Source organism: Paramisgurnus dabryanus, chromosome 2, assembly GCF_030506205.2.
Source record: "Paramisgurnus dabryanus chromosome 2, PD_genome_1.1, whole genome shotgun sequence".
In the NCBI taxonomy this organism is placed as follows: Eukaryota; Metazoa; Chordata; class Actinopteri; order Cypriniformes; family Cobitidae; genus Paramisgurnus; species Paramisgurnus dabryanus.
This window is the reverse complement of record NC_133338.1, coordinates 31,286,173-31,312,923: the sequence shown is the minus strand read 5'-3', so window position 1 is coordinate 31,312,923 and position 26,751 is coordinate 31,286,173. Positions and strand designations below refer to the sequence as shown.

The window sequence follows — 26,751 nt, the reverse complement described above, 5'->3', positions numbered from 1 at the left end:
GGTCAAAAAGAATAACAATAATCGATTACAAGTCACGTGTCTCACTGTACACTGTGGAAAAACACGCAGCAGGACGTTAAAAAACTTTTGGTTTTGCAGTCAACAGTGACAAAATTGACAAATTCAAGTTGAAATTGTTGAACTTATTTTTTTTAAGTTAAAGTAACAAAAATATGTGTTGATTTGACAAAAATGCTGCGAATTTTTTACAGTGTACGAACGTGAAGTTATGTACGAGTGTCCACCCCTGCATGCTGAAATGGTACAGTCCAGCCGTTCGCTAATGCGGAACTCACTTTGGGCTGGCTCGTTCGTTCACAGAGGGAGGGAGAAAGAGAGAGAGAAAGATAGAGAGAGAGAGAGAGAGGAGGACGAGCATCGCTTATCTACAGACACAATCATCATCGCATCACTGAGCCACCAGCAAGCAAAAGGAATAAATGTGCGATTGCCACGTCGTGTCACCGTCACATAACGTGCTATGGTCGTTTGTAGAGATGAATGTATGTTGAAGGTTTTACGTTGGGCCAGAGGTACGGCTGAAGCGCGTAGCAGTGGCGTTAGCTCGTGGAGGTCAGTATCTCTATTACTCTTGTCTTTATGTAAATGTCTTGTTATGGATATGGTTCTGATTTGGTGGATTTGTCTGGACCAGTGATGCTGCGATCGGATGACAGGATGTTTTGCATTTCAACGGTATGAAAAGTACGCAGCTGGTTGTGTAAGCAGCTTTGACAGCTAGCTAAGAGCCGCTAGTATTTGATCCGGTCAGCTGCTTCTGCTACAGTAACTGTGCTAGTTATTGATATTCATGTTATACATGTATGTCTGAGTCTCTATACATCATGTAAGATGGCATCGTTTACTGCTTAACGCCGTATCAAGGTTGTGTGTAGGCAGAGGTCTTATCATTAATTTATGCCTTCAGCAATCGGTAATCCACAACACGTACATTTTTCCTCGAAGGTAAATAAATAATCTGTTTTGCTCCTTCGTTATTGGATACATTTTAGGCAAATGTGCAATCGATACCCCTCTGTTGTTTTTCAGAGGTCATAAGGACACACGTTTGTTCTCCAGAGGGGGTTAGGGTGGATGTAGTGATGTTATCATGATGTGATGATGCCTCATTCAGCCTCTCTTGATAGCAGTGCACCTGCAGTAAACCTATGTGTTATACACTAAGCAGACATTTTCATCCAAAGCAACCTCCATGTACATGTTTTTGTAAGTTTGTGTGTTCCTTGAGAATCCAACTTATGGCCTTTCTGTTCCTTATGTAACGCTCTACCAATTGAGCTACAGGGACACAGGGTTCTTCTGATGAAATGTGATCATTGCATTGGGTCGTGTGTAAGGTGATGTTTGTCTCTCGGTTGAAACGTGAGACAGCTCTCAGTTCCATAGATTGTTTCCTGTGGCTGTTTACAAATCATCCTCTTTATTCAATTATTTATGGATAAATCCTTAGATTGGGCTTTAAATCATAAATAAGTTATGATGAGCAGTTACTTCAGGTGTATATGTAAAATGCTGCTGTATGGTTGGTTATGCGTACTTGAGGGAAATTACATTTTTTATAAAGTCCTTTATGACTCTGCTGAAGGCTTAATCATATTCATTGTAAAATAATGAGGCATTCTCAGTCCTAAATTAAAGGGTCAGCTGGGACAAGCAGTACAAGTGTCTGTAGAAATTGGAATAGAGGATGCATCTGCTCCAGGACTCTTTTAAGTCATTTTTACATAATCGTCTACTTTGAAATTTGTTTGTTCAAATAAGTCTGTTCTCATTTTGAATTAAGATTTTATGTTGCATTATGACCAGATTTAATGTAACCCATACCTTACTGCTGATGAGTTACTAAGATGTTTTCTTTTGTAAGAACAGAATTAAATTTGAGTTTTCGAGTTGTATTTGATTTTGTCTGCCTTTTGTTTGCCTTTCTGTTAGTCTCCGGTAATGGGTGAAATTCATACATAAATTAGGGCTGTCAATAGATAAAAATATTTAATCTAGATTAATTGCATGATTGTCATGAGTGAATTCACGATTAACCGAAAATTTATCAAACATTTTTATCCATTCTAAACTGACCTTAATTTAACACTTTTCAAGTTTTTAATAACATGGCTGTATATAGATGCTTTATGCAAGTGTATGTTTACACCAGCCTGTTTACATTTTCAACAGAACCATCAGCCATTGTTTGTATGTGAATTTTCCTTTCAGAAGACCCTTTTCTTTCTCCATTTCTGTTTGCTGCTGCATCATTCGTGCTGGCAAATTGAGTCAGAATGAGCACATTTTCAAAGTTATGTATATTTTGAGTTTCTCTATTAAAAAACTTCAAAACAATGTATTATTTGTTGGAATCTCACAAAAAAAGTTGTGGCAAATAGAGTCAGCAAATTTAATTTTGAGAAAAATCCAAATTTACCACAAAAATCACCACATCCATAAATCACTGGTAAAACTAATAGATTTGGCACACATTTGGACAGGATTTCGGGTGCGTCTTCCGGAAGTCTTATTTGTCGACCGCATATGTCATAGAGGATTATTATTATTATTGCAGAAAAGCAATCGTTATGTTTTAAGGTAAGAATGAAACTACGATTGTATGTCTTATGTTTTTAACTGAATGATGTATGCGGTCAACAAATACAACTTCCGGAAGATTCACCGAAATCCTGGCTAGGACGCGTATGGTCCAAATGGCACGTATGGTCACCCTAAGCAAGCAACATCGGACGATATATCGGTGCACCTGGGGGTGGGCGATATCTCGATATTCAACCTGTAACGGTATATTTGTAAAACTCGAAATGGATTTTGACATATCGTATATATCGATATAATGTTTATATTAAATTCTGATTTCACCACTTTGCTACTTCGCTGCTTTGCCTTCTCTGTGTGCTGTGCTCGCCCCCGCCTCCTTGCTTTTGTTCCCCCTCCCCTCGCGTGATATGTCATTCAACATGGCGGCGCCCGTCACGGAATCAACACTGGCCACCACGAATAGATCTTCCATGATTCCCGTATACTTTCTTTTTCGCGTAAATGTCATCAGTCACGGATGTTACTGACAGAGAAGACGACTGATTCAGTTTATCATGACTAAACAAAGGTTAGCAGTAGTGCTTCACACACACAGACGTTTTCTTGATGTGAGAGCTTTCTCTCTACCTATGATGCGGCGTGCAAGCGCACGTGTTCTGTAGTTTTCTGTGTAACAACAACAACAACAGTGTTTTCTCTCATATTTAACCCATTTACTCCTAAAACGCCTAAAACCTATATTATTCCAGGATAAATACCCTTATCTCCTGAGGGTTTTCAGAAAAAAATACAAAGAATTGTCAATGTCTACCAAAAACTTAATATCTGAAGTTGAGTTGTTTTATTTTTGAACTAGATATGCAATTCCCAAGGAATTACCAGTGCATGAAAATGCAAAAAGTTGATTGCCAGAAATGTAAAAGAAATTTAGTCTAGTAGTTTACCTGGCTGTTGACATGTTTTAGTGTGAAGCTAGCATGATTTAAAAAAGTTATCATGATGAAATATGATGCTAGCATGATTAGCATGATTCAGCATGACGTTAGCATGATGCTAGCATGATTAGCATGAAGCTAGCATGAAGCTAGCATGACTAGCATGAAGCTAGCATGATGCTAGCATGATTAGCATGAAGCTAGCATAAAGCTAGCATGATTAGCATGAAGCTAGCATGATGATAGCATGATTAGCATGAAGCTAGCATGATGCTAGCATGATTAGCATGAAGCTAACATGATGTTAGCATGATTAGCATGAAGCTAGCATGATGCTAGCATGATTAGCATGAAGCTAGCATGATGTTAGCATGATTAGCATGAAGCTAGCATGATGCTAACATGATTATCATGCTGCTAGAATGATTAGCATGATGCTAGCATGAAGCTAGCACGATGCTAGCATGAAGCTAGCAGGATGCTAGCATGATTAGCATGAAGCTAGCAGGATGCTAGCATGATTAGCATGAAGCTAGCACAATGCTAGCATGATTAGCATGAAGCTAGCACGATGCTAGCATGATTAACATGAAGTTAGAACGTTGCTAGCATGATTAGCATGAAGCTAGCACGATGCTAGCATGATTAGCATGAAGCTAGCACAATGTTATCATGATAAACACGAAGCTAGCATGATTAGCATGAAGATAACACGATGCTAGCATGATTAGCATGAAGCTAGCATGAAGCTAGCATGACTAGCATGAAGCTAGCATGATGCTAGCATGATTAGCATGAAGCTAGCATGATGCTAGCATGACTAGCATGAAGCTAGCATGATGCTAGCATGACTAGCATGAAGCTAGCACGATGTTAGCATGACTAGCATGAAGCTAGCACGATGCTAGCATGATTAACATGAAGCTAGCACGATGCTAGCATGATTAGCATGAAGCTAGCACGATGCTAGCATGATTAGCATGAAGCTAGCACGATGCTAGCATGATTAGCATGAAGCTAGCACGATGCTAGCATGATTAGCATGAAGCTAGCACGATGTTGGCATGATTAGCATGAAGCTAGCACGATGTTAGCATGATTAGCATGAAGCTAGCACGATGCTAGCATTATTAGCATGAAGCTAGCACGATGCTAGTATGATTAGCATGAAGCTAGCACGATGTTATCATGATTAGCATGAAGCTAACACGATGTTAGTATGATTAGCATGAAGCTAGCACGATGTTATCATGATTAGCATAAAGCTAACATGATGTTAGTATGATTAGCATGAAGCTAGCATAATTTGCATGAAGCTAGCATGATGCTAGCATGATTACCATGAAGTTAGCATGAATTTAGCATGAAATTAGCATGATCCTAGCATTATTAGCATGATGCTAGCATGATTAAGATGATGCTAGCATGACTAGCATGAAGCTAGCATGATTTAGCATGAAGCTAACAAGATTTAGCATGAAGCTAGCATGATTTAACATTAAGTTAGCAAGATTTATTATAAAATTAGCATAAAGCTAGCATGAAACTAGCACGAAGCTAGCATGACTTAGCATGAAGCAAGCATGAAGCTAATATGACCCAAAGACCCAACCCCCATGTCTCTATGATGTCCGGATCCAGAGATATAAGGCTTTGTTTATTATGTTGCTAGGCTGCTCATATTTGGTTGCTAGGGGCGTGGCTTAATACCTCAATAAGGATGGTGAGAGACTGATTGGATGCCTGAGTAAAATGAGCCCACCCCCATGTCTCTGTGACACTGTGCTGCAAAGATATCCATCTGGGCATTTTATAATGGCAGTCTATGGGAGATGTTGCTAGGGTGCCCAAAATGGTTGCTAGGGGCGTGGCTTGATAGCTCAATAAGGATCCTAAGGGACTGATTGGATGCCTGAGTAAAATGAGCCCACCCCCATGTCTCTACGACACTGCGCTGCAAAGATATCCCATCTGGGACGTTTTTATTTCCTTATATGGGCATGATTCCTGCCCCATTATAAGTCTATGGGGAAATTTGGGGGCCTCTTACACCCCAGGGGTACAACTTACACCCCATTGTGAGGTATGTTCTTACAGAGCCTGCCAGCCTCTTCAAATGTGGCAAGTCACAAGTTTCTGTGAAATTCTAGGTCTGAGCTACGACTCGTCAAAGTTTGTCTCCATGTTAAGTCAATGGGATTTTTCGGCTGCTTTTTCGCCCCTGGGGCGAAGACCGTACCCCCGATCGCTTATAAAAGTCATAGCCCACTATTCCCGAATAGTCCGCACGTTTGAGAGTTTGAATGAAGTTTCTAAGTTAAGCGGTTCGAGCCGTATTAATTGCCGAAATTTGGTTGGAAGAATAATAATAATAATAACTAGATAGGTACATTTCCTGAAGAAAATGTGAAGTGGTGCTTGCCGTGGCAAGTTTCGTGGGACAATTTATGATTATACTCCAAGCCAAAAGTCAAAAGATCCAACCCCCGTGTCTCAACGATGTTCTGATGCGGAGATATAAGGCTTTGTTTAGTCTGTTGCTAGGGTACTGTATTTGGTTGCTAGGGAAAAAATGGCATCCACTAGTGATAACCCTCCGAGTCACGAGTCAAACGGTCCAACCCCCGTGTCTCTACGATGTTCTGATGCGGAGATATAAGGCTTTGTTTACTCTGTTGCTAGGGTACTGTATTTGGTTGCTAGGGAAAAAAATTGCATCCTCTAGTGATTACCCTCCGAGTCATGAGTCAAACGGTCCAACCCCCGTGTCTCTACGATGTTCTGATGCGGAGATATAAGGCTTTGTTTACTCTGTTGCTAGGGTACTGTATTTGGTTGCTAGGGAAAAAAATGGGATCCACTAGTGATTACCCTCCGAGTCACGAGTCAAACGGTCCAAACCCCATGTCTCTACGATGTTCTGATGCGGAGATATAAGGCTTTGTTTACTCTGTTGCTAGGGTACTGTATTTGGTTGCTAGGGAAAAAAATGGCATCCACTAGTGATTACCCTCCGAGTTATGAGTCAAACGGTCCAACCCCCATGTCTCTACGATGTTCTGATGCGGAGATATAAGGCTTTGTTTACTCTGTTGCTAGGGTACTGTATTTGGTTGCTAGGGGCGTGGCTTGGGAGTGGCCAATGATGAGCCCAGTGATTACACTCCGAGTCACAAGTAAAACGGTCCAACCCCCGTGTCTCTACGATGTTCTGATGCGGAGATATAAGGCTTTGTTTACTCTGTTGCTAGGGTACTGTATTTGGTTGCTAGGGGCGTGGCTTGGGAGTGGCCAATGATGTGCCCAGTGATTAAACTCCGAGTCACAAGTAAAACGGTCCAAACCCCGTGTCTCTACGATGTTCTGATGCGGAGATATAAGGCTTTGTTTATTCGGTTGCTAGGGTGCTCAAATTTGGTTGCTAGGGGCGTGGCTTGGGAGTGGCCAATGATGTGCCCAATTGTTACACCCCTAGTCACAAGTAAAACGGTCCAACCCCCGTGTCTCTACGATGTTCTGATGCTGAGATATAAGGCTTTGTTTACTCTGTTGCTAGGGTACTGTATTTGGTTGCTAGGGGCGTGGCTTGGGAGTGGCCAATGATGTGCCCAGTGATTACACTCCGAGTCACAAGTAAAACGGTCCAAACCCCGTGTCTCTACGATGTTCTGATGCGGAGATATAAGGCTTTGTTTATTCAGTTGCTAGGGTGCTCAAATTTGGTTGCTAGGGGCGTGGCTTGGGAGTGGCCAATGATGTGCCCTATTGTTACACCCCTAGTCACAAGTAAAACGGTCCAACCCCTGTGTCTCTAAGATGTTCTGATGCCGAGATATAACTGTTTGTATTTTATGTTGCTCAAAAGTGGTTGCTAGGGGCGTGGCTTAGTAAGTCTGTAAGGATCCTGAGAGACTGATTGGATGCCTGAGTAAAATGAGCCCACCCCCATGTCTCTATGACACTGTGGTGCGAAGATATCCATCTAGGCATTTTATAATGGCAGTCAATGGTATAGGTTGCTAGGGTGCCCAAAATGGTTGCTATGGTAACCTTACACCCCATTGTGGGGTACGTCCTGACAGAGTCTAGCACCCTTTTCAAATTTAGTAACCCACATGTTTCTATGAAATCCTGGCTCGGACCTATGACCCGTCAAAATTTTTGCAATGGTAAGTCTATGGGATTTTGCCCCATTGACTTTTCATTGGGACACTTTTGGGCACCTCTTACACCCCAGGGGTACAACTTACACCCCATTGTGATCTATGTTTTTACAGAGCCTACCACCCTCTTCAAATGTTGTAACCCACATGTTTCTACAAAATCCACGAGCGGAGCTATGACCCATCAAAGTTGAGCCCAATGTTAAGTCAATGGGATTTTGGGGGTGGTTTTACGCCCCCCTTTCGGAAATCCTGCACCCGATCCCTTATAAAAGTCATAGCACACCTCTCCTCAATAATCCGGTCGATTTGAGCCCTCTTTCATGGGTCTACAACAAAGCGTGCGGGACGAGTTAATCGCCGAAAAAAGTGTCCGGATGTAAGAATAAAATATAATAATAATAATAATATCCCTGAGCAATAGTAATAGTGATGCTTTGCATAAATGCAAGCACCACTAATAATAATAATAAAAAGCCCAGTAAGAACAGTACAGCGCATTTTCAATGCACTGTAATAAAAAGAAGACAATATGTATTTTCTTATTTTATAGTTAAAGTACAATTTTTGTATATATTTTTTTAAATGTTGCAGAAGCACTTTGTTCCTACGTGAACTACCTCTTTGCACTTCAATAAAAAAAGCCCTTGTGGATTATGACACATTTGTTATGCAGTAGTTTTTTGGGGAGTTTTTTTTCACGCAAAGCAACCGAGATATATATCGCCCACCGAGATATAAAAAAAAAAAATATTATATATCGAGATATATTTTCCACTCCATATCGCCCAGCCCTAGGTGCACCCCTATCTAATATAATGTTACACATCAGATATTTTACCCAACAGTTAACCAAACATTCACTTAAGACATAACAGATTATATCTGCGTGAATTCTTGTCAAAACAGATATTTATCAAATGTAATTTTGTGTAAATTATAAATAAACCGGGGTCGCACATTCGTGATTTGTGTGCATGCTCTTCAGATGTGTTAGTCAGCGTGAGGTAGATTGTTTTTGAGTCTTATGGCTCTTTATTACTGTTTTAACATTAACCAGGTCCCAAACTTTATCTCTCTTAATAACTTTTTTACCATCAAGCAAGTCCTGCACTTTATTTTCTAATTTCTGCATGTTTTAAAACCGAAACCAAAATGTTAGATGCGCAAGTGGATGGACATGCATCATTTGTGTATTAGTTACGCATTTAGGGCAGTACACCTCTCAGAAAACATACAAATAAAGATAATTTTAGATGTTCAACGACCATTAAGACCATTGGATTCACTAGACAAGAGCTTAATGTTCTTATTTTGATGAAAACTTCCAACTCATTTAGACAGCACAGCTTGACCAAAGGTTTGGGCTAGACCAAGGGTCAAACAGATATTGAGCTATATTGAGCTAACTTAACTCTAGTCTTCAGACACTTTTTAACAGAGGTTATCTTGATTTCTGTCACAAAAAAAATGCTGGGTTATTTTTAATCCATCGTTGGGTCAAAAAAGGAAAAACCCCAAGCGTTGTGTTATAAATTTGAGAGGGTTGTTTTTGCCCAGAATGTTTCTTTTTATGAATGTCATGACTTGGCCAAAAATATAAAATATATTTTTTGGGTTATTTTAAACAAATATTATATTTCCAGTGTATATTTTTGTGTTTGGTAGTGCTTGCATTGCTGCTTACTACCGTATATTGGAGGCAATATTAAATTGGACCTGCCTGCTCATCCTCTTACTCATAATGTGTTCTCAGTAGTGTCATATAAATGACGCTTTAACTCCATATGTGCGTAAGACAGTGTGGAGTGGGCAGACTGAGTCGTCTGTTCTTTTGATCTGATTTGGCCACTGGGGAATGCTGATTGTGAATTTGTGATGATGACTGGGTGGGTCATGGATTGATTGAAATGTGTGTGCGTTTTCTTTCCTCTCCACACTTAATGCTCATTGATGTTTATGTCTTGTATTTGTTGCACTTGTCTCTGTATTAGGGCTCTCTGGTAGAAAAGCAATGTATTGGATAAGGGTCTCCATATATATTGTAGAAAGAGATTGTTCGTTTATTAAGGGCTCGTTATAGTCGTGCGTAGGTTCTACGGCGTAGCCGCGGCGGTGTAGGTTCCGCGTCGGTTTTCGTTTATACTTTTGTGTCGTCGTCCGCGTTGACGTGCAAACACATGCGCAGACTGCTGGTAGGCAGTAACGACGCGTGTAACCACCGTAGCAGCACAAACGTCAAAGAAGAAGAAGCTTAGCAGGTTAACCCACAAACGAAGAAGAAACAGCAACTTGGCAACTTGTTGTGTATAATTTGAGAAGACCAGCAATGATAGAAGTAAATAAACAGCGACTTTTGATGCAATTTGAGTTAAATCACTCCTCAACTTGGCTCATCTTTGTTTTCACCGTCACAAACGGAAATGCCTATGACGCAGTTTTTTTTACCTGACGGGAGGGGTTCTGGTGGACCAATCACAGCGCTTGCGGTCCACGTAGATCTGACGCGCTGTTAAAATTGTTGTGAGGTGCGCGTCAGGCTACGAGAGCTACGCACAGGCTACGGATAGCCTACGACGTAGCTACGGCGTAGAACCTACGCACGACTATAAATCGGGCATGGTGCTAGCAACAGCATGTAGGTCGCTATGCCAAATTTCAATTTAAAATTGATATTTTACGATTGAGCTCCCAACTTCCGAGTGTTGTTTTCTCAAATGCAATCATTTCTTACTCACTTGAGCAAAGAGAAAGATATTCATATAATTCTTGAGCCGGGCTTCCTAAGAATAGGTGTGGAGATTTCTTTAGTTACTGTATATTTAATAACTCCAGTTCAGAATAAATTTTCAATAAGAGCTCCCTGTGAGAAATAAAACTGAGTCTTGCTGGAGTGGTTTTAGAATAGGTTTAAGAGAAACGCAGCACCTTATAATTAGTTTTTCTGTTATTGATTGCCTGGTCTGATAATGCTACCAGAAAGGCCTATTTTATCTCAAGCACAGCAGTAGCTCGAGGGGTGTGCTGTGAGCATGTGTGCTGCCAATGGGTGGGATGGCTTTTGGCAATCATGCTCTCTCCTTCCACATGAATAAGTGTAATGCATCACTACTGCTTTCACAGTTTTTACACTGTATTTAACCACAACTGGAGCTAAACTTAGAAACAAATAGTACATGTCATCAACTGATAAACCATTAAGAACGACAATATGTTTGTGTAATGCAGCTCCTTTCAGAAAAGATGCATTATGTCAGGAATTAGATGTACAAATGCATAAATGTTTTTTTTTGTTAACTGGTGGCATCTGCATTACTTTTTTGATGATCAGAGAGATATCATGCCCACGCTTCACAGACAGCAGTTGCACCAGACAGCAGTTTTGTTGTCAGAAAACTAGATTATTGTTGTTTTACACCTGGTTAGGGACAGTGTGTTAGACAGTGAGTCGGCCATAGATCAGCTTTATTGCTAGTGGTAGTCTTTAAGGATCTGTAATAGTAATAGACCGATATATTGCAGTGGCATATCTGCCAATTTTTGTATTATTATTGGCATTGGATGCTAAATGTTTTTATCCAGCCAATAAGTCTTTCTGTTCTTTAAATTTGTTGTTTGTGATGAAGACACTGAAATGTAAAGCCAAAGTCTGACAGTAAAATGACCAATCATTATTCACTTTTAAACTTGATGTTACACACAACGACACTCTGGTGTCAGATTCGGAATACATATGTCTTGTTGATTATATTTTTTAGTACTTGAAAAGAGTATATTTATAAATATGCATTACAAATGTTTAGTTTCACCAATATTCTGTTTGTCTCACATTTACTGTTATTAAATTTGTTTTATATCATCCAATCTGCCCCATTTCTTCATTGGCCTCGGCCATTAACCCATATCGGTTGACCACTAATAAGTAGGATCCTTCCACAGTTTACTAGTTGGTACAGTAAATAGCCTGCTTCAAACCAGCTCTGAAAACCTTGAGTCCTTAACCTTAAGAGTTCTGACTGAGAGTATGATTATATAACATGCAGTCTATATATGGAACAGCTATTATGCTTTGTTCTTTAGAAGTGGAATTATTTGAAGCTGAATATGTTAGTAAAAAGCATCTTCATAGATCAAAGAAAATTTTTTCTTTAATAATCGCAAACTAAGGACGAACATCACTGTTCTTGCAATAGGTTGCATTTTTCATTATGCTGCTGCATGCGAATGATAATGACAAGAAGAAATCTATTTGTCTTCTAGGTGGAGGAAAAGTCACATATTTGCTTTGATTGTAAGCATGTGTTTGCAAACAGCACATTTATATTTGTTGAAACAGAAAAGTGGTGAAACAGCTTTTTACTTCCTAAGACATTTTTCATCTTAATAGCCCATATATAGAACAATACTATTGTGTTTTGTCATATTTTTTTACTTTTGGAATAATAACCTGCCCTGACATTTTCCTTTACTAGAATTACTTGCAACAAGTGTAGCTATTGTAAGTGACTTTAACCTAATATGTAAGAATACAACTGAAGGTGGAAAGTTAAAGCACATGGTAGTGATAATGCTAATTCAGTTACACACCAAGAGCTGATGCGAATGCAATACTAGATAAAAGCATTAGCACATGTCGAAAAAAATGAATCAAGCTTCAAAAAAGGTGTACTGTAGTGACAACACATCAGTATTCTCTCTTGGTGAACTAAGAAAAGAGTTGTTGTTAAAGGTTCAGTGTGTAACTTTTTAGGAGGTTTTTTTTAGAGATGTTGGTTTGTCGGTTGTTATTAATAAAAGCTGTGTACACAACGCGCTTAAGCAGACTCTTCACAGGAAAATAAGTAAACCGTGTCCCAATGTGAAGTGAGCTAGGGTCAGTGCCCGAATCTGCATACACGATATATTGATTCACTACCTCGGGAGCTAGAAAGTGAATTAAGACACATGCTGCGTCCGAAACTGCCTACTTCCTTATTATATAGTAAGCTAAAAGTAGTAGACATAGCCAGTAGTATGTCCGAATACATAGAATTCCAAAAACAGTATGCGAAAAGTACACGGATGACATACTTCTTCTCGTTAGAAGAGGAGAGGAGTTATCCAACGAAAAATAGAAGGCGTTGCGGCGATGCGGCTGTTTTCGTGCTGGTATGACTTGACGTGATGACGACTTATGTAAGGCTGTTACGGTGATTATATAACCGTGAGACCGACAGTTATGGTTGAACACCGTCATTGGAACTCTATAACCGCTAAAACAGTGTTATTAAAAAAATAAAAATATCATAGAGAATTTTTAAATACTGATTAAAAACAATTGTTAACAGTTTGTGTTATTAATGGTCTACATCGTTTCCAACTGTATTTGATCCTTTGGAAAACAGCATAAGTGAGATGTGCAGATGACTCATGAAAGTGGAGAATATATCAGGTCAATTGACCGTTCGCAAAGACCCGACCCACCTTAGTTACTGTCGCTATGTCCGACGAGATACGCTGCTCTCACGCCCCACCATGTTTTCACGCAAAAACATCGCGGAGCAGAGAGGACACTGACACACAGGACAGACCAGGTTACTTTTGATATTAAACATATTAAACAAGGCTCACCTTTCAAATCATCTCTTTCTTCTAGTTAATGTATAGCATCAAATAAACATGTTGTTTTAACCGCGGAAAGGCGTCAGTACACTTCTCTTTTCAAGTTCAAATCCTCCCATGTTAATCTTCTAACTCTCCTGACTGCTTTGGATGGCGAAGAAGTATGATTGGTCACATCACCTGTCAATCAAGCTCCCTGCGAAGGGTCATTTGTTTTAAACGATGGCTTAGAGGTGGGGGTCGTTCAGTGATAGAGTTGAAAGCACATTCGCAGCTAAATGTCTTTTGCTGTTAGTTTTAAATAAACGTAGAGCAAGTTGCTAATCAGTGTCTGCTCGTTTATTCAAACTAGTTGTCCTAAAACAGACGAACGTCGCAATGCGCAGTTTCGGATGCAGCCACAGCCTTAAACTGTGTCAGCTACCGTAGCTTCAGATTTGGTTTCGAAATTGAGGTAGTTTAGTAGTCTTAAGTAATTTAGTAGTCTTACCGCTAGATGCCGCTAAAAACCCTGTGCTGTACCTTTTAGTGAATATGCCAAAGATAATTATATATATATATAAATGTAAATATTACTTTTTAAGTATTGTAACTGGAAAATTATTGTTGTTTTTTACCAGCAAAACAAAAGTGATGTTATGTAATTCTGGGCAAAACATGTCAAACATGAAATGTTATGTTTCTAAGATTAGACCCGTATAATAATTTTTTGGTCAAGCTGCCTTAGAAGCTCATAAAACATGAGTAATAGTAGAGAAAAGCAGCCTCAGGAGTTGAGAAAGCTTTTAAGGGACACATTCCCTGATTGTTGAGTGTCAGACAGAGAAAAACATTTGTTTGGTTGTACTGTTCTCTCTAATGGAAAGCTCTTTGGTTGCTTCTGTCTGTATACAGTAATACAAACTGAGCTCTGACAATTCTGACTATTTAAAACCTTTTAGTGCCACAGCCGCACAGAAAATACAAAAATTATAAACTTCAGTCGGGTCATTGTTGGATAGATTGAAGGATTCCTTTGTAATTTTATAATCAGCCAAGACATTAGTTTGTTCATTTTTCATAATGGGAAGAAGCAATTACCCTTGCTCACTTTTTTGCATTTTTATCGGCCATAGGCCATTCAGTGTCTTTCTGTCTGTATGATGATTGGGCAGTGTATTGTCTGTTTAAAATAGCCGTCACAGCTGTGCTCATGAAAGGAGGCTGTATTGGTTTCCATGGCGACAGTGTTGAATCTCATTAACGGAGCCTGATTGTAGAGCCATGAGGCTGGTGCGCTAGGATTGACAGAGTAGTAGATCTTGTCACGTTTTCCACAGGCATACATTCCCGGGAGGTGGTCAGATCTGGGACGCGCTACGTTACCTAATTACCCAGACAATTAAGTTGGGAACAAGGCACAGTGTGACTTTTACCTGTGCATTTTTTGGTTTAGACTATAAAAAATGTATCTTTGCTTAGGGCTAAAATCAAACAGATAAGGGTGTACAGCCTGTTAAGTTGTTTTACAAAAATCAGCATGTGTGTAAACTTACTTAAACAGTGTGGGGGTAAACGCGTCATCAGTATCAAAATGTTTTGATTGGCCTGAAGCTGTCTGTGTGCTCTGACGTCGTCCGTTCTAAATAACGTTATCTATATTTTTTGTTCACACTTAGTGCTTACCTAGCCTGGGTTTCCCCATGCTGCCTTGCGCGCAAATTTATTCACGCTGCAAGTCTAGCATGGAAACTCTGGCCCTTTTTTGCCCCTGAAATAGGGAACCAATCACAGAACGGGGACGGATGACGACGTCTACCCGGCACACAGAGGCAGTTTTGTTATTTGTTATAACACGGCTACAGACGCGAAGTTACGTTTCAATGCCTTTGATAGTGTTCTAAGTAGTTTTAACTCAAGTTTATTTAAAAAAGAGCAACTTTTGGCGTTAAACTGGGCTATTAAATATCCAAGAAGGATGTTTGTGTATGGCAAGACATGATAAACACAGAGTTTTATAGGACCAACCTGCTAGGCATCGTCGTCGAAGTACATTTAACTTATAAATGGTAAGTGGTATTTATTAATATCATTGTCATTATGCGTGTACTCTGGTTGTCGTTGTGCCACTAAAATTTGTTGCTTTTCAATACAATATACAGCTACTGGGTTAGTTGCATAGCTTTCAGCTGCACTCGTACCCGATAAAAGTTGTTTACTTTTGAATTTATGTCGCTCTGCATACGTCATCTGGGAAAATTGAAACGATTGGCTATGAGCTACGTACAGACACATTTGATAGACATTCATAGTGCTCAATAAACGGCTCTGGGCATTCGTAAACCACGCCTCAAATACGAGAAATGAGCATATGGTTCCCAGACCACTTCTCATTCTCTATGAGACTGGTCTGGTGTTAGCCAGGCTAGCGCTTACTGGTAAATTACTGGTAATCTTAGGGTGCTGCTTTCACACCTGCCTTTTTTGGTTAAATTGTACCAGAGTTCGATAGCTCACTTGTTGTGGTTTGTTTGGGCAGGTGAGAATGCAGCAATCAAACTCTGGTGTGCACTAAAAGTGGACCAAACAATTGGACCGAGACCTCCTTGGAGTGGCGGTCTCGGTACGCTTTCAAACAAACCCTGGAGCGGTTTGTTTGTGGTGAGAATGCGATCTGAGATCAAACAGCCCTAACTGCAAAGCCACTGTGAATTTTTGGACTAAACAAGCTGCCGTAGTCAGCTGCGCTGTGCATTATGTAATGGGGAAGATGTGTTTGTTGACAGTTTCTATTAGCAATATTAGCACAATGCCAGGTCGCAGACATACCTGGAGCAGCAGAGATTCATAGAAATCCGTGCTTCATTCTTGAAATGAATAGTTTGCCTAGAGTGCTATATACAAACTATGTAGTATATAACAACCAGGAGCATAATTATAGTGCACGGTCATCTCTCTTTATTTTCCCCCTCATTGTTTACTTCCGGGGGTTCTGTTAGAATTTCCAGCACGTTGATTCTGACCAATCATGTGGATGTTATCACATGACTGCATTTTGGTTTGTTTCAACTGGTGCGGACCAGGGCAATCAGTGTGGTGTGAAATGGAACCAAAATTGCTAAAAAGCTACCATGTATCATATTTTGCTTTTGGTCCGGACCAAATGAACCGAACTATAGCTGTGAAAGCACCCTTACAACAACCTCTCTTACTGGTAAATTGACAGCACCGATTTAGCAGAAAGATTTTGTTCACACATGACCTGTTAACTGCAGTTTACCAGTAAATTACCAGTAAAGACTCTTATGTGTGAAAAGGGACTTTTAATTAACACCAAAATCAGGCTATCTGAGAGCGCGGATTCAGTGCGGTCCTGGATAAAGCTAATGTTTTTCAGCTAACCTTAGACATCCTGAAGACCATATAAATATCTTCTGTTGGTGCAGGTGATTCACGTTGGGTCTGTTTGCCTTTGAGCTGTGATTTAAGAGAGGTCCAGGTGCCAGATGAGTTAGAAGATGCTTCAAGGAAAGACATTATTGATGTGTTAGTCACAATCTAGCCATCTTCTGTCCTTCATTCTGACACTTCTTTTCACCCTCTGGGCTGATGTGAATGGCAGAGTAAAAGAAAGTGCAACATCATAAAAAAGAAGCTGCTAGTCATTGGATGAAACTTTAGGCTTCTCTCATGCTATCTTCCTCTGCTACTGTACATTGTGTCCACCAGACCAGATGTGCTGAATGGGCCCGTCATTCAAATGCACTAATAGTAATGTTTGAAAGTATTTTTGTTTCTTTTAAAATTAAAATATGACAGAGAACTTGTGTAATAATTTTGTTATGAGCCAGGTTACTCATTTAATTACTTACAATAAGACTTACTGTAAATATGTGTATATTCACAGACTAATAAACATTCACTATTATGAATAGGCAATCAAATGTTTATCAGTTGTAAACGTTTACAAGTATTTTAACAATTATATTGCTTTTTTTATAACTTCTTTTAATATAACTTCTTTTAAAATTACCTTTTGGACACAAAGCACAAGAGTATACACTGCCAAAAAAAAGTCTGTATTTTTTCTGTCACTGGGGTATTCACTGTCACTCTTAAAGGTTCATTTTTGTTCAATTATGGGTATACAACACATTGAAATGTTGGACCTTTTGGGGTACAATACAATGTCAGAAATAAAGGTACAAAACTGTACCTTTTTGTCACTGGGGCTGTACTCTAAGTTTCAGTTTGGTACCTTTACAACAATACAAAACAGAATACAATTTTGGGTAGATTACCATACCTTAAGGACTGGCATTGTTAGAAAAAAGTCAAAATATGTACCCTAGCTGTCAGTGGGGCAGCACTCTTTAAAAAGGTAATTGTATGGACTATTAGGTACAGATATGTAAACATTTAGCACCAATATGTACCTTTGAGACACTAATATGTATTTTTCAGGTCCTAAAAGCTCTCTTTGGTCCCAGTATGTACCTCTGAGGTACTAAAATGAAATCCCTAGGTGCAAAGCTGTACTTTTTCAAAGGGTACAGCTCCAGTGACAGAAAAGGTACAGTTTTGTAACCTTTATTTCTGACAGTGTATTATACCATAAAGACATATTATGTACGTTTTTAAGGGCAAATTTTGTACCATTTAAATGTTAGAGGTACAATCATTTAACTGTACCTTTAATCTCCTAAGACCTGAGCTTTGGTTTGCATTTCTTATTCACAGTTCTTCCAACTTTTTGGGGGTTAGGAAGAACCAAAAAATATAATAATAACCAAATATTTTTCTTTGAACATGAAGCAGTGTAATTGTCCATGTTTGTGTACAACATGTTGCAGTTACACAGAATTAAGTATTATGGTGTAAACATCAAAAAATGTGATATCCATGTATGTGGACATCCAGGTCTTCAGAGGTGAAAGGTACACAATAGGTCCTGAAGGTACAGTAATGTACCCAAAAAGGTACAACATTGTATTATATTTTATATCTGTAACAAAGCAACAGAAATGTACAGTTTTGTATCTTTTTTTGAGAGTGTAAGTCAAATAAAATTCAGAATGGTTAAGTGCTAAACCTTTTTGACCTGATTTAACTCTTGACGGGCCATGACAGACAGAGAATTTTAATTCATTTATTTATTGAGAAAGGAATAAAACATTTTGTGTGACTTTTTTTGATTCCTTCTTTCTTTAATAAGCTAAAATATATTTATACTTCATACCCTGAAGAAGGCTATCTGTGCCGCTACGCGTGGGTTGCTGCCCAGTTTAATGTTTTTAATTATATAGCCATGTCTTAATAAAGGCTTATATTTTTTGATATATTTTTTGATATATGAAGAGTGCCTCGGATTCCCCTTTTTCACGTTTTATATTTTTACTTCGCTGTGATGCAACTGCAAGAATTACACAGTATTGCATAACACCATCACTTCTGTGTAGGGACTTGTTTTAAGGGCTTTATCTGTTTTTTACACAGCATGTGAGCACGGAAATAATACGTTCTCGTTCAGGTCTTATTATGCTTAGACTGTCAAATGTACACAAGATTCTGTCAACAACATCCTGTCAACATAATCAGTAAACACAATCTGAGAAAATTGGATATGTGTCAGAAAATAAAATGCTCCCAAGCCCTCACTATATGAATTAAATATCCACTAATTCTTATTAAAGGTACATCAGTCAGTGAGTCATTTGTTGTTTGATTAACATTCATTCGCTACCAATTTTACCAATTTTCACATTAGTTTATTCAGTTTCGGTTTTGAATGCTTCTGTACCTAAAAGTGTCTTGTATTGTATTTGTCCTTTTGTTTGTAATTTGCATCTTTCTCAAAGTGAAAAAAGATTTTGCCATAGACATATTTTGACATTTTCCACTGTCTGATATTCTACTTCTATGTTTGTTATCTTGTAGGGCTGTAATAGGAAGTTTGGGTAATAGTAACTTACAAAACAGCCTTAAAAACCAATGAAACAAAGCATCCAGTGCTTTAGATGGAAACTGACCCAGTTTTAAAAGGTACAGAGAAAACACAGACAATGCAGTGAGCCACATCCAATTTTGAGACGGCGTCTGGCTCTCATTTGCATAATGAACCTCTCACAAGAGTGTCTTAATGTTTCCTGTCTGTCTGTTAATTCATTGTGTGTGTGATGATCATAATGAGTTTGGTTAGTGTCAGAATGAAAACTCTGTAATAGCCCGGATTCATGATGCTTATAATGTGTGTTTAACAACCTTATTTGTTCTGGAACGACATTTGCTAAAAAGAAATCTGATATTTGTGTTAGATTTAGGGCTGTGCTTAGGGACTTAAATGATGGAATTGATTATTATCTGTTATTTTTGGTGCAGCAATTTTAATCTAACTTCTAATAGGTTTACTTAATAAACTTACTGAATGAATTGTTCACTGTAATCTAAACCAAACTGACAGGACTGTCGGAAATCTGACCTGGTTTTTTTATTTACATTCTGGCATGTGTGCATGCATATAGCATGCAAGCAACACAAATGGCAAATTCATGCGGTGAGGACACAGCTGGGCTTCAGTCCCTTTAGCTTTATAAAGTGTGTGTGTGTGTGTGTGTGTGTGTGTGTGTGTGTGTGTGTTTGTGTGTGTTTACATTTGCTGCTGAGCCTTCTGTCAAGATGTATTAAGGCTTGGATATGCAGCATATAGATTATTGTATGACACTTTGCTTTCTACATGTGGCTATTTAATCATATTTTTATGTGTATCGCCTCTAACTTTTACTTAGTGGAAAACACATTTGTCTTACCTTTTACCCAACTTTCCCTAAAAGTACACGTCCCCTTAAGGTCTACTAAAATAAGTGAGATTCAAAAATATTTTTTATGCTGCAGGGAAACAGGTATGATGGATTGCTCTTGTAATGATCACTGTTGCTTTTCCTCCAGGAGGACCTGTTCTTGCACACCACAGTCTGCAATGATTGGACACTGCTGCGTTTAATTGGACGAGTGCCTGCTTAAGAGCTGATTGTTGGCACGGATGCCATGACTTAGAGACACGCCCGAAACCGAGATGGAGAAAAAGAAACCGTGTCCCCGCCTCTTGGACTACCTGGTGGTAGTTGGAGCCAGGTAAGGCAGATTGTGGGTGTGTTTGTGTGTGTGTACCGTATGGCCCAGATGTGTGCTTGTATAGGTGTGGAAGAAATTTGTTGACAGATGAAATGAATTGGGGAGATTTGATTGTGTTTTGTGTTATGTTAGTATATGACCACGGCAGGTGTGTTCCAGGTGCCTTGGGTATACAATGTCAGTTAATGTTTAAAGTGGTTGTATGTTATCAAGGTGCAGCTTGATGCAGTCGTGATAGCAGGTAGGAAGAAGGTTATTGGGTCATAACATGATGGAGATGAAAAGGCAGAACCTGGTAATTTGTTTGTGAAGCAGTTACTGCCTTTATTAACTCCCTCAAACCTTTAACCTTAACATAAAAACCTGAATTGAGCATTTAACTCGTATTATACTAGAATATGCTAGCTAGAATATAAATTAGCAGGTAACACTTTACAATGAGGTTGTTTTTGTTAACATCATTAAATGGATTAGCTAACGTGAACTAAATCAAACTGTTTCAATATTTATTAAAGGGGACATAGCATGAAAATCTGACTTTTCCATGTTTAAGTGCTACAATTTTGTCCCTAGTGTTTTAATCAACTTAGAAAATGTGAAAAAGAACAACCCAGTAACTTTTTGGTAAACCATTCTCTGCAAGCATGTGAAAAAATATGTCATCGAAATTTGGCTCCCCTTGTGATATCAGAAGGGGATAATACCGCCCCTTTATCTTCACTATCCAACCACGACACTGCCATTTAGTGCAGAGATCTGCTCATTTGCATTTAAAGGGACACACTAGGGCTGGGACAACGCGTCGACGTAATCGACGACGTCGACGCAAAAAATACGTCGACGCAAAATATGCGCGTCGATTCGTCAGAACCAAAAAGGCGGCGCAGTAGTAGCAACGCAATTGGCTTCAGTAATTGCTCACGGCTGCTCGGGGGGACTGAATTGCTCATGACACCTGTTTCACACAGCAAGGGTGAGCAGTGCCTGCGGCCGCGCGGCGCGTGGTTTTTTCAGCGCCCATGTTAACAAGCATGCACCCCGCCGCATGAGCAGCGCGAGCTCGCGGCTCGAAACGGATATAAACGGAGGTCGGAGCCAGCTGCAAATACTTGGGCGGCTCTGTAGCAACAGTGCTGCAATCGTTTCTGCGTGGTTCTGCTGCGCTGCTCACGCTCAATTAAAGTGAAAGTGCTTTGTTTATGGTTTAAATGCTCGTGGATTTACGCGAAAAAGTGTCATTTTACCATAAAATCATGAATGTGATGCCAAGTGTGTTTTAAACAGTCATTTGAGCAATTTAACAGAAAGCAATGAAATATGTCACTGTTGCCAGAAGACTGCGCTTTCATTCACTCTCTGTCCAGCAGTAAATGAGTCCTAATCTATCTTAACAAACTTAAGAGAAAGAGATTTAATAATATATATGTGCTTCTTAAGTCTATAATTGTGTTTATATCTGTCATTAAATATCTGACTAGAACAGCACGAAAACAATGTGGATTAAACAAATCTAGTTATAAAAATTACACAGACCATCAAAAGGCACATTGAAGAGGTTTTGCTCATAAATGCATGTAAAATAAAGTAATTTGAACTTGAGATTTTTATACGGTTACTTAACTGCACAGTATGTACAGTACAAATGCTTTATTGAATGCTACCTCTGTCTAAGAATGCATTATTTTGCACTTGTATAGTCTTTTTTTATTTTGAAATTTTAAGAGCAATAAAGATATATTGAAATGTTTACATTCAGATATGTAAATCAACATGTATAACTTGCTATTAGTTAATTAATGGGGAGATAATCGAGAATCGAATCGAATCGAAGTCGAATCGGACTGACAAAATGAATCGTTAGATTAATCGATGCATCGAAAAAATAATCGCTAGATTAATCGTTAAAAAAATAATCGTTTATCCCAGCCCTAGGACACACCCAAAAATGGCACATTTTTGCTCACACCTACAAAGTTTAAACATGTTATAATACATTTTCTATATGATATTTTGAGCTAGAACTTCACATACATACTATGGGAACAACATAGATTTATTCATATATCCTTAACACTGACACACGTCATCATTTTAATAGGTTTACTAGGTTAATTCTCAAAAAAATTTAATCAAAGTACCCCCGGTGACTTACCCACGCATGCATCACTGACTCAGAATTGTTGTCCTAACCGATGGTCATCAAAAGATGTGCCTGCACAGAACTCAGAAACTGTGTTGCTGATAAACGTCAAATGTCTTTCCTCCTGTCCTCTCACGGTGGTCTTTGTGTTTTTCTTCATCAGGCAGCCCAGCAGTGACAGTGTGGCACAAACGCCTCAGCTGCTCAGACGCTACCCCCTAGAGGACCACACCGACTTCCCTCTGCCGCCTGACGTTGTCTTTTTTTGCCAGCCTGAGGGTTGCCTGAGCATCCGCCAACGCCGGGTCAGCCTCCGTGATGACACCTCTTTTGTCTTCTCCCTCACTGACAAAGACTCGGGCATCACACGCTATGGAATCTGCCTTAACTTTTACCGCTCTTTCCAGAAGGGGCATCATCGCCCACGGGCCGAAGGAAAAGGTTAGATGTCACTTTCATGCACCAAGAGCTACTTGTGGCTCGTCTTGTGGCTCGTCTGTAAACAAACAAATAAAAAAGTAAAAACAAATATCACTGCGTTACACACGCATGCATATCCCAATTAAAGGTAGGGTAACAGATTTGATCCTGAAACATTTTTTGTTATGCTGGTTAAAAGTCTCCTCACATCCTGATAGTAATCACTGTGTTAAGTTGTTTAAATGTATTTGTAGAAATTTATGTCATCTGTGAAAGGCGTAGGACCAAAACATTTTCAACAAATCATAGATTTCGGTCCGAATGGACGTTTCCATTTTTGTCCCTCATACGTAAGCGTAATTTGAATGCCCACCGCGCAGCGAATCCACGCAGAGACCATACGTCATTGGCGTGTTCACGTGCGCTCACCTCCTGGTGTCTGTAAACAGTGCGAACGGCAAACTTTTCTGCTGAATTGACAACCAACACAGGAGGCACACAATGAAAGACATCTTTTATAACAACAACAGCAAAAACTGCCTGGATCAGCAAGAACAAAAACCCAAATTAACATCGGTAACTTTACTGCTTTACCCCGAGATGCAAACAGCTACAGGAGGCAAAGGGTCTGAAAGGGTCGTTGCACTGTTTATTTTGGTAAGGTAGGTACGCGATATGTTTGTATTGAGATGGATTCAGATATTCTACTTTGATGAAACATTGTGTTGCTTATGAAATTTGTGTTCGTTTTCCGGATTAGCATAACGATATAGTTACTACGTCTACACAATCGAAGGTGTGCTTAAACTACTTCTGATTTAAACCAGTTGTTTGGTTATTTTTGAAGTGTTATTCGACTTTGTACTGCAAAGTTTTCTCACTGGTAAATGAGACGTGACCGTCTGATCTTTGCGTGTTCATGTGTTTGGAAAGAGGCGTGACTTTGGATGGCGATTTGACTTGAGGGTGGGATCGGGATTTCATTGCTAAGTGGCTACCGTTAGCATTTTTCAAAATGTGTTACCCTACCTTTAACTTCCAAGTGCTAGATACTACCGTATTTTCCGGACTATAAGTCACACTTTTTTTATAGTTTGGCGGGTCCTGGAACTTATAGTCAAAAGTATTTCATATAAACCAAGAGAAACGATTACCGTCTTCAGCCGCGAGAGTCCGCTCTATGCTGCTTCTGTGTTTATGTAATTCAATGGATTCAGTGATGCGGAATGACTTCGGGACCTTTTTGAACTTGATTTGGCTTGTCGTGTTAATTTAGCCTATTCAGATATGTTATATATAATGTAATATATAATTAGGCCTATTTAGCCTTCCAGATATGTTCTTTATGCTATTGTGGTTCGTGTAAATAACTACTTATGTCACTTTAACATGTACGGACACCTATTCAGCCTGCTGTTTTGTGCTATTGTTTAGTTGAATAACTTGCCTTTCCAGATTAAATGTATGTTCTTCGGCTCTGATTTTGTGAAATCCTTTTCTAAATAAATGTGGCGTATAGTCCAGTGCGAGTAATATATGTTTTTCATCTTCAAAACGCATTTTTGACTGATGTGACTTATCCTCCATAGCGACTTATAGTCTGGAGCATACGGTATATTATCCACATCGACAACTTTGAGCATACGTTACTAAAATTAAATTTCTAATTTATTGCAAATCATTGTGATGTGCGATAATAAGTTGATATCTATATATTGTACAGCCTTACCCTGCATTTCTTTGTTATTTAGGGTAATATATTTTTGATATATTTAATATTGACTGAGTAAGGCCATGTCAAAGATTGAAACCAATGTGAAATCAATGACTGAATAAGCAATTGAAATTAGATTATGAGACTTTAACCTAGGACAGGGTCACATATTGATACTTTGCTTGGTTAAGATTGCTTGCTCAGACTAGCTTAACTCTTTCACCGCCAGCGTTTTTAAAAAAAGTTGCCAGCCAGCGCCAGCGTTTTTCATGATTTTCACCAAAGTTTAATGCCCTCCAGAAAATATTCTTCTTTAAATATATAAACATACAATATACCAAATGAAAGAACAGACCCTCTGCTTTCAACCAAAAAAAACGTTTCATCCTACCTTCAGTGGTTCTTTTGTAATCAGCTTTTGAATATGGGTAGGTTTCTGCAAAAACACCATATTTTGAGCAAAAAGCAGAGATAATTCCATTTTTGTGACGGACTTTTCATAGAGATCCCATTCAGAGTGATCTTTAAAACAGACACGGACATGCAGCCGCTTACCATAGGGCAATACTTCCGGGTTTAAAAAGTTGCCACCTGGTGGATAATAGCGGTATTGTGGAAAGACGGAAAATCTCGTCATTGGCGGGGAAGCGTTTTCTCTTAAACTTCTTTCTGCTGAAAGAGTTAACAGTGAATCCAAAAATACAGTGAAAATAGGAAAATGCAGTAAACAGCATTATTTGCCAAAAATGTGCCCATAAATTAAACCAGTATTATTCTGAAAATTGCAAGGCATTGTTTATCTTTCTTTATTGTTTAAAAAGACATTGTGATAAATAAGAGTTGCACAGTAATGTGATAAAAAAGCACACACTATAAATCAAAATCAAGGCCAACACTTATCCCTGTCAACTGTAAAGACAATTGGTCAGTAACATTGTTAAGGTTAAGCTTATTCAGTCAGTTCACTTGATTATTGGCCTGGCTGTTACAAGTAACTAATTACAACCCATTTTTAATGCCACAATTGGCTGTAGAATAAAGTTTCACTTTAGACCTTTTTTCAATATTTTTTGTACAGGAGACAAACCCCCTCAGACAGACCCTGCAGTGGAAGCTACAGAAAACTCCGACCCCTCCACATTGACACTCCCTGGGGAATCCACAGTGCCCCCTGCAGGAGACGGGACTTTACCACCAGGCGAGATTGGTAACGAAGGAAAGTCGCCTCGATCCAAACGCAGTGGCCGTGTGGCACCACAGAACCGGAACAGCACATTAACGTCCTTGTGTATTGTGAGCCACTACCCTTTCTTTTCTACGTTCAGGGAGTGTCTCTACATCCTCAAGCGTATGGTGGACTGCTGTAGCCAGCGGCTCAACCAGAGGCCTGGTGCCGGCAAGGCCACACAACGGTGAGAACGGCCTGCTTTTTATTCTTTACTCTGGGTTATGTAGCAACGCTTGTAACTTCCCCTTGAGAACAGCAAGATAATATTTGTTCACGGATGCAATGTCTGATGACCTTGACGTTTAGCCAAATCTCACTGCAGATACGTCAGGGACATGAAACTTGAAAGTGAGTAAATAGTGAGTATTTATTTGCGAATGCCCTTTTTAAGTTCACTTGCAGTTTGTTGAAAATATTTGAAGGGCTGTATGTTGTTTAATCCTGTGAAATGCTGTGACGGTGATTAAAATGATGAATAACAGGGTGCTGATGTTTTTATAAAAAGAAGTCACAAGTGTAGAATAGTGTGACAGCGCGCGAGACAGAAAAGAGAGGGATGAGTGACAAGGAAAGAGTGTGAGGAATTGTGTTAAGTGTTAAAATGACTGGAAGAATGCTGGGGGGAGCTGATGGCTTTCCTCTAAAGGGTTATATAAGTGACTTGGGGCATGGGAGGAAGAGAGAGTGGTTTTAACAGTATCTCATTCACATATCTTAGTGGAATTGGTAACTAAACCCTTAAGTGTCTATTGGTAAACAATCTGTGCGATAGCACTCCAGCGCAGATCAATACGCATTGAGTTGAAGGGGTTTTTATCTCTGTGATTTTCCTCGGCACAGTCTATTCTTGCGTAGCCTAGCAACCACATCCAATA

At 39.3% G+C, this 26,751-nt stretch overlaps 1 protein-coding gene across 46 annotated transcripts in view; it reads left to right on the top strand.

The window, feature by feature from the left end:
* Window positions 1-311: 311 nt before the first annotated feature.
* Window positions 312-26,751, top strand: part of madd (MAP-kinase activating death domain) — a 72,030-nt gene continuing 45,590 nt past the window's right edge. For all 46 annotated transcript variants that reach the window (XM_065267636.2, XM_065267622.2, XM_065267621.2 and 43 more), the window contains exons 1-4: window positions 312-573; window positions 20,189-20,374; window positions 22,678-22,955; window positions 25,727-26,060. In XM_065267636.2, the coding sequence (XP_065123708.1) occupies window positions 20,316-20,374; window positions 22,678-22,955; window positions 25,727-26,060 (671 nt within the window). In that variant the 5' untranslated portion in view covers window positions 312-573; window positions 20,189-20,315. The remainder of the gene's footprint in view (window positions 574-20,188; window positions 20,375-22,677; window positions 22,956-25,726; window positions 26,061-26,751) is intronic.